A 13,887-nucleotide genomic window follows, 5' to 3' on the forward strand; every position below is an offset into this window, starting at 1 on the left:
CTGTGTACTCCAGATGTTGATCAGATACTACTACTACTACTACTACTACTACTGTGTACTCTGTGTACTCCAGATGTTGATCAGATACTAATACTAATACTACTGTGTACTCTGTGTACTCCAGATGTTGATCAGATACTAATACTAATACTAATACTAATACTAATACTACTGTGTACTCTGTGTACTCCAGATGTTGATCAGATACTAATACTAATACTAATACTACTGTGTACTCTGTGTACTCCAGATGTTGATCAGATACTAATACTAATACTAATACTACTGTGTACTCTGTGTACTCCAGATGTTGATCAGATACTACTACTACTACTACTACTGTGTACTCTGTGTACTCCAGATGTTGATCAGTCAGCAGAGCAGCAGTCACCTGACGGAGCTGCAGGTCGTCAGTCTGGACGTCCACCAATCAGAAGACGACTGACGGTCATGTGACCGTCTCTACTTCTGTTCATCATCAGAGGCTCCAGACAGGAAGTGACAGAAACATCTGAGATTTTCACAATAAACTTTTGGAATATGATCAGGATTAAAAATATCATCTTTTCTTTAGTTGTTCAGGTGAATGTAGTGATGAGATTTATATGAGATATATATATATACTCTCATATACTGTGTTGAACCTTAAAAAAACACAAAGTACATTTTCAGTAGTCGGTTACAGTCACAGATAATATTTAATCAGATAAATCTACAGAAATCTTTCTACAGTTTACGGTCGTTTGCAGAATCACACCAGAAACTTCAATCAATATATATTATATTATTATATATTATATAAACACCAGAAGGATTAAAGCTCTATCAAAAACAGAAGCTGATCTCTATTCTATACTGTATAGAATAGAGATGTGTGTAGTGTATATAGTGTATAGAGTATATAGAGTATATAGAGTATATATAGTATATATAGTATATATAGTATATAGAGTATATATAGTATATAGAGTATATATAGTATATAGAGTATATAGAGTATATATAGTATATAGAGTATATAGAGTATATATAGTATATAGAGTATATATAGTGTATAGAGTATATAGAGTATATATAGTATATAGAGTATATAGAGTATATATAGTATATAGAGTATATATAGTGTATATAGAGTATATATAGTGTATAGAGTATATAGAGTATATAGAGTATATATAGTATATAGAGTATATATAGTATATAGAGTATATATAGTATATATAGTATATAGAGTATAGAGAATATATATAGTATATATAGTATATAGAGTATATAGAGTGTATATATAGTGTATAGAGTATATAGAGTATATAGAGTATATATAGTATATAGAGTATATATAGTATATAGAGTATATATAGTATATATAGTATATAGAGTATATATAGTGTATAGAGTATATATAGTATATAGAGTATATAGAGTATATAGAGTATATATAGTATATAGAGTATATATAGTATATAGAGTATATATAGTATATATAGTATATAGAGTATATATAGTGTATAGAGTATATATAGTGTATAGAGTATATAGAGTATATAGAGTATATATAGTATATAGAGTATATATAGTATATAGAGTATATAGAGTATATAGAGTATATATAGTATATATAGTATATAGAGTATATATAGTATATAGAGTATATATAGTATATAGAGTATATAGAGTATATATAGTATATAGAGTATATATAGTATATAGAGTATATATAGAGTATATATAGTATATAGAGTATATAGAGTATATAGAGTATATATAGTATATAGAGTATATAGAGTATACAGAGTATATATAGTATATAGAGTATATAGAGTATATAGAGTATATATAGTATATAGAGTATATATAGTATATATAGTATATATAGTATATATATAGTATATAGAGTATATATAGTATATATAGTATATAGAGTATATAGAGTATATATAGAGTATATAGAGTATATAGAGTATATATAGAGTATATAGAGTATATATAGTATATAGTATATATAGAGTATATAGAGTATATATAGTATATATAGAGTATATATAGAGTATATAGAGTATATAGAGTATATAGTATATATAGTATATATAGTATATAGAGTATATAGAGTATATAGAGTATATATAGTATATATATAGTATATAGAGTATATATAGTATATATAGTATATATATAGTATATAGATTATATATAGTATATAGAGTATATAGAGTATATATAGAGTATATATAGAGTATATAGAGTATATATAGAGTATATAGAGTATATATAGTATATATAGACTATATATAGAGTATATATAGAGTATATAGAGTATATATAGTATATATAGAGTATATATAGAGTATATATAGAGTATATAGAGTATATAGAGTATATAGTATATATAGTATATATAGTATATAGAGTATATATAGTATATAGAGTATATAGAGTATATAGTATATATAGTATATATAGTATATAGAGTATATATAGTATATAGAGTATATAGTATATATAGTATATATAGTATATAGAGTATATATAGTATATAGAGTATATAGAGTATATAGAGTATATAGTATATATAGTATATAGAGTATATAGAGTATATAGAGTATATAGAGTATATAGTATATATAGTATATATAGTATATAGAGTATATATAGTATATATAGTATATAGAGTATATATAGTATTAGTAGTAAATTGATTTAGTTTTTTAAGAGTTGCTTGATCCAGTTAATGTAAAAGGTGTTCAAAGTATTATAATATATATATATACATATATAAATATATATATATATATATATTTATATATGTATGTGGATTATATGTTTTCATAACAGATGTTTTGATGTAATAGGTTTTATTTTTCTATAACAGAATGTAAAAACTCTGATCTATAATGAATAGTTGTATTATCTCTATGCAGGGGGGCGTTATGGGAAGTAGGATGTACCGGTGACGTCATGACCTGAACGCGTCGCTTACAGGAGACGTCATGACCTGAACGCGTCGCTTACAGGAGACGTCATGACCTGAACGCGTCGCTTACAGGAGACGTCATGACCTGAACGCGTCGCTTACAGGAGACGTCATCGGCGCGACACGAGCGGCGGTCTTTCTTCCCCGTGTTCAGTGAGCGGTGTGTTAGCAGCTAACAGCTAACAGCTAAACAGAGAGCAGCGCCCCGGGTCAGAGTGAGAGGCAGAGAGTAGGAGAGGTACAGAGTGTAGAGTGTTACAGAGTTATAGAGGTACAGAGGTCCAGGTCAGCAGACAGACAGACAGCAGCATGTCCGCCGCGGTGCCGCAGAGGAAGAGGATCCTCAGAGAGGAGGACATGACTAAAGTGGAGTTTGAGACCAGCGAGGAGGTTGATGTTACTCCAACCTTCGACACCATGGGGCTCCGGGAGGACCTGCTGAGAGGCATCTACGCTTACGGTAGGCCGGGGGGGTTACCGGGTTAGCGTTACGAGAGGCCGGGGATGTGTTTACGAGAGGCCGGGGATCCGTGCGGCCTCCGGGGGTAGCGTTAGCTCAGCGTGCTAAAGCGAGCCGTTCTGAACCGGGCTGTGTTTAAACGGGTTAAATAGATTAAACTGGTTTTATTAAAGTTCTGGACAAGAAGTTGATCTGAGATATTCAGAGATTCTGTTACTCTGTTCACGAGTTAGCTTTAGCATTAGCATTAGCTTTAGCCGCTAACTCTCCCTCCATCTCAGGTTGCTCCGCAGTTTACGTTAGTTTACCTCACTGTCGTAAAACCATAGAAACACATTCTATTCTCTCTGCTGTTGATAAAATACACTCAGTACTGATCCAGATCCATCAGTACTGATCCAGATCCATCAGTACTGATCCAGATCCATCAGACTGATCCAGATCCATCAGTACTGATCCAGATCCATCAGTACTGATCCAGATCCATCAGACTGATCCAGATCCATCAGTACTGATCCAGATCCATCAGACTGATCCAGATCCATCAGTACTGATCCAGATCCATCAGACTGATCCAGATCCATCAGTACTGATCCAGATCCATCAGACTGATCCAGATCCATCAGACTGATACAGATCCATCAGTACTGATCCAGATCCATCAGACTGATCCAGATCCATCAGTACTGATCCAGATCCATCAGTACTGATCCAGATCCATCAGACTGATCCAGATCCATCAGTACTGATCCAGATCCATCAGACTGATCCAGATCCATCAGTACTGATCCAGATCCATCAGACTGATCCAGATCCATCAGACTGATCCAGATCCATCAGTACTGATCCAGATCCATCAGACTGATCCAGATCCATCAGTACTGATCCAGATCCATCAGTACTGATCCAGATCCATCAGACTGATCCAGATCCATCAGTACTGATCCAGATCCATCAGTACTGATCCAGATCCATCAGACTGATCCAGATCCATCAGTACTGATCCAGATCCATCAGACTGATCCAGATCCATCAGTACTGATCCAGATCCATCAGACTGATACAGATCCATCAGACTGATCCAGATCCATCAGTACTGATCCAGATCCATCAGTACTGATCAGTACTGATCCAGATCCATCAGTACTGATCCAGATCCATCAGACTGATACAGATCCATCAGTACTGATCCAGATCCATCAGACTGATCCAGATCCATCAGTACTGATCCAGATCCATCAGACTGATCCAGATCCATCAGTACTGATCCAGATCCATCAGTACTGATCCAGATCCATCAGTACTGATCCAGATCCATCAGACTGATCCAGATCCATCAGTACTGATCCAGATCCATCAGACTGATCCAGATCCATCAGACTGATCCAGATCCATCAGACTGATACAGATCCATCAGTACTGATCCAGATCCATCAGACTGATCCAGATCCATCAGTACTGATCCAGATCCATCAGACTACTACTGCAAATATCTAAATATTATAATACGTTCATCAGTAGGCCGTCGGTTCAGTCACCGCGGTTCCTCATCTGTCATCATAACATTTATTTAAATAAGTCTTCATGCTACTTTAATCTACTTTATTCTACTTTATTCTTCTTTATTCTACTTTGTTCTACTTTAATCTTCTTTATTCTACTTTAATCTTCTTTATTCTACTTTGTTCTACTTTAATCTTCTTTATTCTACTTTAATCTTCTTTATTCTACTTTGTTCTACTTTAATCTTCTTTATTCTACTTTAATCTTCTTTATTCTACTTTATTCTACTTTAATCTACTTTATTCTACTTTATTCTTCTTTATTCTACTTTAATCTTCTTTATTCTACTTTATTCTACTTTAATCTACTTTATTCTACTTTATTCTACTTTAATCTTCTTTATTCTACTTTATTCTACTTTAATCTACTTTATTCTACTTTAATCTTCTTTATTCTACTTTATTCTACTTTATTCTACTTTAATCTTCTTTGTTCTACTTTAATCTACTTTATTCTACTTTAATCTTCTTTATTCTACTTTATTCTACTTTAATCTACTTTAATCTTCTTTATTCTACTTTAATCTACTTTATTCTACTTTATTCTTCTTTATTCTACTTTATTCTACTTTATTCTACTTTATTCTACTTTAATCTACTTTATTCTACTTTAATCTTCTTTATTCTACTTTATTCTACTTTAATCTACTTTAATCTTCTTTATTATACTTTAATCTACTTTAATCTTTAATCTACTTTAATCTACTTTATTCTACTTTAATCTTCTTTATTCTACTTTAATCTACTTTAATCTTATTTATTCTACTTTATTCTACTTTAATCTACTTTATTCTACTTTAATCTACTTTATTCTACTTTATTCTACTTTAATCTACTTTAATCTTTATTCTACTTTAATCTTCTTTATTCTACTTTAATCTACTTTATTCTACTTTATTCTACTTTAATCTACTTTAATCTTTATTCTACTTTAATCTTCTTTATTCTACTGTAATCTTCTTTATTCTACTTTATTCTACTTTAATCTTTATTCTACTTTAATCTTCTTTATTCTACTTTATTCTACTTTAATCTTCTTTATTCTACTTTATTCTACTTTAATCTACTTTATTCTACTTTATTCTACTTTAATCTACTTTAATCTACTTTAATCTTCTTTATTCTACTTTAATCTTTATTCTACTTTAATCTACTTTAATCTTCTTTATTCTACTTTAATCTACTTTAATCTACTTTATTCTACTTTAATCTACTTTAATCTACTTTATTCTACTTTATTCTACTTTATTCTACTTTAATCTACTTTAATCTACTTTATTCTACTTTATTCTACTTTAATCTACTTTAATCTACTTTAATCTACTTTAATCTTCTTTATTCTACTTTAATGTGACTTTGTTTGTTTTGTGTTTCAGGTTTTGAGAAGCCGTCAGCGATCCAGCAGAGAGCCATCAAACAGATCATTAAAGGCCGAGACGTCATCGCCCAGTAAGACTTGACCTCTAGTATACTAGTAGTACTACTACTAATACTACTAATGTAGTGATCCCTGGTGGTCTGTAGTAATCCCTGTAGTGATCTCTGGTGGTCTGTAGTGATCCCTGGTGGTCTGTAGTGATCCCTGGTGGTCTGTAGTGATCCCTGGTGGTCTGTAGTAATCCCTGTAGTGATCTCTGGTGGTCTGTAGTGATCCCTGGTGGTCTGTAGTGATCCCTGGTGGTCTGTAGTAATCCCTGTAGTGATCCCTGGTGGTCTGTAGTGATCTCTGGTGGTCTGTAGTGATCCCTGGTGGTCTGTAGTGATCCCTGGTGGTCTGTAGTGATCTCTGGTGTTCTCTAACAGCTGGTCTCTGATCTGGTCTCCAGGTCTCAGTCTGGAACAGGAAAGACGGCGACCTTCTGTGTGTCGGTGCTGCAGTGTCTGGACATCCAGGTCAGTGTTCTGATGAACGGGTTCCACGTTCTGATGAACGGGTTCCACGTTCTCAATGTTTAATTATTGATCATCTCTAAAACCTTCTCCTTCACGTCATCGTTGTGAGATTAAAATGTGATGTCATCACGCTGTGATGCGTTTCCTGTCTGCAGGTGAGGGAGACCCAGGCTCTGATCCTCGCTCCAACCAGAGAGCTGGCCGGACAGATTCAGAAGGTAGCTCCGCCCACACCACCACACCCAGATGACTGCGTCCTGGTCTCTGATTGGCTCTGTCTGCGTCCTGGTCTCTGATTGGCTCTGTCTCCTGTGTGTTCAGGTGCTGCTGGCTCTGGGAGACTACATGAACGTCCAGTGTCACGCCTGCATCGGAGGGACCAACGTGGGCGAGGACATCAGGAAACTGGACTACGGTCAGCACGTGGTGGCAGGGACACCTGGACGAGTGTTTGGTGAGTGTCCACAGCAGTGGACCTGCTGGTCCCAGGCCTGCTGGTCCCAGGCCTGCTGGTCCCAGACCCTATAGACCTATATAGACCTTGTAGTCCGCGTATTAATACAGTAACTCAGGTGGTGGTCGGCGTGCTCCCAGTCAGGAGTTCTGACAGGAAGCTCAGCGACGTGCTGCTGTGGACGCCACGTTAGTTCAGATCAGGAAGTCCCAAGAACACAAACTAAATGAGCGATGGATCCGCGCGGCTGTAGACTGGCTGTAGACTGGCTGTAGACTGGCTGTAGACTGGCTGTAGACTGGCTGGTCTGTTCTGAGAGCTTAAATTACTGGTTTTATGAATGGAGTCCGGTGGCTCTGAAAAGAGTTCTATAACATGTTTAGTTAAGTTCTCTGTCCGTCCACATGATGAAATGAAAGCATATATAAACTGGGGAAAAAAGTTAGTAAACGTGTGTTTGGTGGATTATTTCTCTGTTGTTGCAATGCTAATGCTCATTGTATTCTACATGGTTGGACTAATGGTCATTGTATTCTACATGGTTGGACTAATGGTCATTGTATTGGACATGGTTGGACTAATGGTCATTGTATTGGACATGGTTGGACTAATGGTATTGTATTCTACATGGTTGGACTAATGGTCATTGTATTGGACATGGTTGGACTAATGGTCATTGTATTGGACATGGTTGGACTAATGGTCATTGTATTGGACATGGTTGGACTAATGGTCATTGTATTGGACATGGTTGGACTAATGGTCATTGTATTCTACATGGTTGGACTAATGGTCATTGTATTCTACATGGTTGGACTAATGGTCATTGTATTGGACATGGTTGGACTAATGGTCATTGTATTCTACATGGTTGGACTAATGGTCATTGTATTGGACATGGTTGGACTAATGGTCATTGTATTCTACATGGTTGGACTAATGGTCATTGTATTGGACATGGTTGGACTAATGGTCATTGTATTCTACATGGTTGGACTAATGGTCATTGTATTCTACATGGTTGGACTAATGGTCATTGTATTCTACATGGTTGGACTAATGGTCATTGTATTGGACATGGTTGGACTAATGGTCATTGTATTCTACATGGTTGGACTAATGGTCATTGTATTGGACATGGTTGGACTAATGGTCATTGTATTCTACATGGTTGGACTAATGGTCATTGTATTGGACATGGTTGGACTAATGGTCATTGTATTCTACATGGTTGGACTAATGGTCATTGTATTGGACATGGTTGGACTAATGGTCATTGTATTCTACATGGTTGGACTAATGGTCATTGTATTCTACATGGTTGGACTAATGGTCATTGTATTCTACATGGTTGGACTAATGGTCATTGTATTCTACATGGTTGGACTAATGGTCATTGTATTGGACATGGTTGGACTAACGGTCATTGTATTCTACATGGTTGGACTAATGGTCATTGTATTGGACATGGTTGGACTAATGGTCATTGTATTCTACATGGTTGGACTAATGGTCATTGTATTGGACATGGTTGGACTAATGGTCATTGTATTGGACATGGTTGGACTAATGGTCATTGTATTCTACATGGTTGGACTAATGGTCATTGTATTCTACATGGTTGGACTAATGGTCATTGTATTGGACATGGTTGGACTAATGGTCATTGTATTGGACATGGTTGGACTAATGGTCATTGTATTGGACATGGTTGGACTAATGGTCATTGTATTGGACATGGTTGGACTAATGGTCATTGTATTGGACATGGTTGGACTAATGGTCATTGTATTGGACATGGTTGGACTAATGGTATTGTATTCTACATGGTTGGACTAATGGTCATTGTATTGGACATGGTTGGACTAATGGTCATTGTATTGGACATGGTTGGACTAATGGTCATTGTATTGGACATGGTTGGACTAATGGTCATTGTATTGGACATGGTTGGACTAATGGTCATTGTATTGGACATGGTTGGACTAATGGTCATTGTATTCTACATGGTTGGACTAATGGTCATTGTATTCTACATGGTTGGACTAATGGTCATTGTATTGGACATGGTTGGACTAATGGTCATTGTATTGGACATGGTTGGACTAATGGTCATTGTATTGGACATGGTTGGACTAATGGTCATTGTATTGGACATGGTTGGACTAATGGTCATTGTATTGGACATGGTTGGACTAATGGTCATTGTATTGGACATGGTTGGACTAATGGTATTGTATTCTACATGGTTGGACTAATGGTCATTGTATTGGACATGGTTGGACTAATGGTCATTGTATTGGACATGGTTGGACTAATGGTCATTGTATTGGACATGGTTGGACTAATGGTCATTGTATTGGACATGGTTGGACTAATGGTCATTGTATTGGACATGGTTGGACTAATGGTCATTGTATTCTACATGGTTGGACTAATGGTCATTGTATTCTACATGGTTGGACTAATGGTCATTGTATTGGACATGGTTGGACTAATGGTCATTGTATTCTACATGGTTGGACTAATGGTCATTGTATTCTACATGGTTGGACTAATGGTCATTGTATTGGACATGGTTGGACTAATGGTCATTGTATTCTACATGGTTGGACTAATGGTCATTGTATTGGACATGGTTGGACTAATGGTCATTGTATTCTACATGGTTGGACTAATGGTCATTGTATTGGACATGGTTGGACTAATGGTCATTGTATTGGACATGGTTGGACTAATGGTCATTGTATTCTACATGGTTGGACTAATGGTCATTGTATTGGACATGGTTGGACTAATGGTCATTGTATTCTACATGGTTGGACTAATGGTCATTGTATTGGACATGGTTGGACTAATGGTCATTGTATTCTACATGGTTGGACTAATGGTCATTGTATTCTACATGGTTGGACTAATGCTCATTGTATTCTACATGGTTGGACTAATGGTCATTGTATTGGACATGGTTGGACTAATGGTCATTGTATTGGACATGGTTGGACTAATGGTCATTGTATTCTACATGGTTGGACTAATGGTCATTGTATTCTACATGGTTGGACTAATGGTCATTGTATTGGACATGGTTGGACTAATGGTCATTGTATTCTACATGGTTGGACTAATGGTCATTGTATTGGACATGGTTGGACTAATGGTCATTGTATTCTACATGGTTGGACTAATGGTCATTGTATTCTACATGGTTGGACTAATGGTCATTGTATTGGACATGGTTGGACTAATGGTCATTGTATTGGACATGGTTGGACTAATGGTCATTGTATTGGACATGGTTGGACTAATGGTCATTGTATTGGACATGGTTGGACTAATGGTCATTGTATTGGACATGGTTGGACTAATGGTCATTGTATTGGACATGGTTGGACTAATGGTCATTGTATTGGACATGGTTGGACTAATGGTCATTGTATTCTACATGGTTGGACTAATGGTCATTGTATTCTACATGGTTGGACTAATGGTCATTGTATTGGACATGGTTGGACTAATGGTCATTGTATTCTACATGGTTGGACTAATGGTCATTGTATTGGACATGGTTGGACTAATGGTCATTGTATTCTACATGGTTGGACTAATGGTCATTGTATTCTACATGGTTGGACTAATGGTCATTGTATTGGACATGGTTGGACTAACGGTCATTGTATTCTACATGGTTGGACTAATGGTCATTGTATTGGACATGGTTGGACTAATGGTCATTGTATTGGACATGGTTGGAAAGCCAGGAAGATGAAGTCTGTTGTTTTTCTACAGATATGATTCGTCGCAGGAGTCTGAGGACGAGAGCCATCAAGATGCTGGTTCTGGACGAAGCTGATGAGATGCTCAACAAAGGTGAGACTGAGCATGTGCAAGTGTGTCACCTGGATAAGGCTGTGATGTCACAGCGAAGTGGTACCACAGAACTGAACTCTGAGAAATAGAACAAAGTGACAGCTTGACCTCCTTGTTTTGAATAAAGACATGGAATACTGCGTCTAGTTGTAATAATACCGTCGAGTATTAAGAGTTTATTTACGGCACAGTGCAGAGAGACAGGAAACATGTCTGGACCAGGTGTGAAACCACCAGAAACATGTTTGACTGTGTTCTGGTTCACATGCTGAATACAGACACATACTATGTAGTCTGCAGTAGTAAGCAGCGGCTGTCATCATCATCGTCATCATCGTCATCATCATCATCAGTGTTATAGTTTAACTTTTCTGTTCAGGTTTTAAGGAGCAGATCTACGACGTGTACCGTTACCTGCCTCCGGCCACACAGGTGTGTCTGATCAGCGCCACGCTGCCTCACGAGATCCTGGAGATGACCAACAAGTTCATGACCGACCCCATCCGCATCCTGGTCAAACGGTCAGTCCACAAACACATCCAGCAAAGCATCCACATGATATCTAGTAAATATTGAACATAGAGATGTGGATAGAAGAGCTGCAGTCAGGCAGTGCAGCAGCGTCTTCAGGTCAGGAATGAACTGTCTCGTCGGTCTCTCTCCCTCAGTGACGAGCTGACTCTGGAGGGAATCAAGCAGTTCTTCGTGGCCGTGGAGAGAGAGGAGTGGAAGTTCGACACACTGTGTGATCTGTACGACACTCTGACCATCACACAGGCCGTCATCTTCTGCAACACCAAGAGGAAGGTCTGCTGCTCTTCGCCGATACTCTCACACTTCTGCTCTGTTTACTTCACGGACTGAGAGGATCTCTGGTCAGGTGCTCTCAGTCCAGCCTGCAACAGCAAAGCCTTCTGGGAAGTTGAGTCTTTGTGTGTGTGTGTGTGTTTCAGGTGGACTGGCTGACTGAGAAGATGAGAGAGGCCAACTTCACGGTGTCGTCGATGCACGGAGACATGCCTCAGAAAGAGAGGGAGTCCATCATGAAGGAGTTCAGATCAGGAGCCAGGTAACCTTCACCTTAAAGAGTGGTCGGTGGTTCGATCCCCGTAACGTGACGGATCAGTGACCCGGAGTAAACGTCACCGATCGGTGACCCGGAGTAAACGTGACCGATGGATGACCCGGAGTAAACGTCACCGATCGGTGACCCGGAGTAAACGTCACCGATGGGTGACCCGGAGTAAACGTCACCGATGGGTGACCCGGAGTAAACGTCACCGATCGGTGACCCGGAGTAAACGTCACCGATCGGTGACCCGGAGTAAACGTGACCGATGGATGACCCGGAGTAAACGTCACCGATGGGTGACCCGGAGTAAACGTGACCGATGGATGACCCGGAGTAAACGTCACCGATGGGTGACCCGGAGTAAACGTGCCAGTCATGTTTGTGTGTTATATGATTACGGTGAAGGGTTAACGTGGTTTAAATTGTGTTTTCAGTCGTGTGTTGATCTCGACGGATGTTTGGGCTCGAGGTTTAGACGTTCCTCAAGTTTCTCTGATCATCAACTACGACCTGCCCAACAACAGAGAGCTTTACATCCACAGGTACGTATATATGCCCCCCCAGGGGGCGGGGCCAGCAGGGGGCGGGTATCTGATTGATATAAATATAAATCAAGGGGGTTATTATTGAATTCATCGTTGAAACAAGCATCCTAGTTTCTGCTCCAGCGTGCCTTCCTTTCTAAAAATGACCTCTGACCTCTGACCTCCTCCAGGATTGGTCGGTCCGGTCGTTATGGTCGTAAGGGCGTGGCCATCAACTTTGTGAAGAACGATGACATCAGAATCCTGCGCGACATCGAGCAGTACTACTCCACCCAGATCGACGAAATGCCCATGAACGGTACGAGTCTCCCCCCCGCCGTCACATGTTCAGTCTCGGCCAATCGGGATGAGGCTGAGTCTGTGATGTCACACAGGATAAATATATCCACTGCTGTGATTGGCTGCTGCCACGGTGACATGTTTCTGTTTCCTTCCTTCTCTGCAGTGGCCGATCTGATCTAACGTGGATGACATCACATTGGAGCCCCGCCCCTCTGACTTCCTGTCTTTGTTTTTTATTTTTTTACTAGTTTTAGAGCTTCATGAGACTTCGTTAAGACTTTGGTTCTGTAAATAAAGATGTTTGATTCCACGCTGGTTTGTTCAACTCCTTTCTTTAACCTCACTGACGTCATTTATATGGGTTATATATATATATATATATATTTATTTATATATATATGTATATATATATATATATATATGTATTTATATATATATATATATATATATATGTGTATATGTATATATATGTGTATATGTATGTGTATATGTATATATATGTGTATGTATGTGTATATATATGTATATATGTATATATGTATATGTATATATGTATGTGTATATATGTATATATATATGTATATATATATATAGCAACTATAGTAACTATAGTTACTATAGCAACTATAGTTATGTAGGGACCTGCCATTTCTGGTGGCAGACACAGTGAACTGTCTCCCAGAATCCTGGAGGTATGCTCTCCTTGACCACAGGACTCATCTCAGTCCTCATTGGCTACAGTAACATTTCACCCAGAGGTGTGAAAATCACACAGAAC

The 13,887-nt window shown here is 37.8% G+C and overlaps 1 protein-coding gene across 3 annotated transcripts in view; it reads left to right on the plus strand.

Moving 5' to 3' along the window:
- Positions 1-13,419, plus strand: part of eif4a3 (eukaryotic translation initiation factor 4A3) — a 69,912-nt gene extending 56,493 nt beyond the window's left edge. Inside the window, exons 1-13 of one of the 3 annotated variants that reach the window (XM_074630957.1) lie at positions 378-386; positions 3,257-3,431; positions 6,370-6,442; positions 6,820-6,886; positions 7,042-7,104; positions 7,208-7,340; positions 11,130-11,210; positions 11,590-11,731; positions 11,879-12,017; positions 12,164-12,279; positions 12,717-12,824; positions 12,998-13,125; positions 13,273-13,419. In XM_074630957.1, the coding sequence (XP_074487058.1) occupies positions 3,281-3,431; positions 6,370-6,442; positions 6,820-6,886; positions 7,042-7,104; positions 7,208-7,340; positions 11,130-11,210; positions 11,590-11,731; positions 11,879-12,017; positions 12,164-12,279; positions 12,717-12,824; positions 12,998-13,125; positions 13,273-13,289 (1,218 nt within the window). In that variant the 5' untranslated portion in view covers positions 378-386; positions 3,257-3,280 and the 3' untranslated portion in view covers positions 13,290-13,419. Of the gene's footprint in view, positions 1-377; positions 387-3,072; positions 3,432-6,369; positions 6,443-6,819; positions 6,887-7,041; positions 7,105-7,207; positions 7,341-11,129; positions 11,211-11,589; positions 11,732-11,878; positions 12,018-12,163; positions 12,280-12,716; positions 12,825-12,997; positions 13,126-13,272 lie in introns of those variants that run through there. The other 2 variants (XM_074630958.1, XM_074630956.1) reach the window with 2 other exon arrangements.
- The last annotated feature ends 468 nt before the right edge of the window (positions 13,420-13,887 follow it).

The sequence above is a fragment of the Sebastes fasciatus genome, chromosome 3, assembly GCF_043250625.1.
Source record: "Sebastes fasciatus isolate fSebFas1 chromosome 3, fSebFas1.pri, whole genome shotgun sequence".
In the NCBI taxonomy this organism is placed as follows: Eukaryota; Metazoa; Chordata; class Actinopteri; order Perciformes; family Sebastidae; genus Sebastes; species Sebastes fasciatus.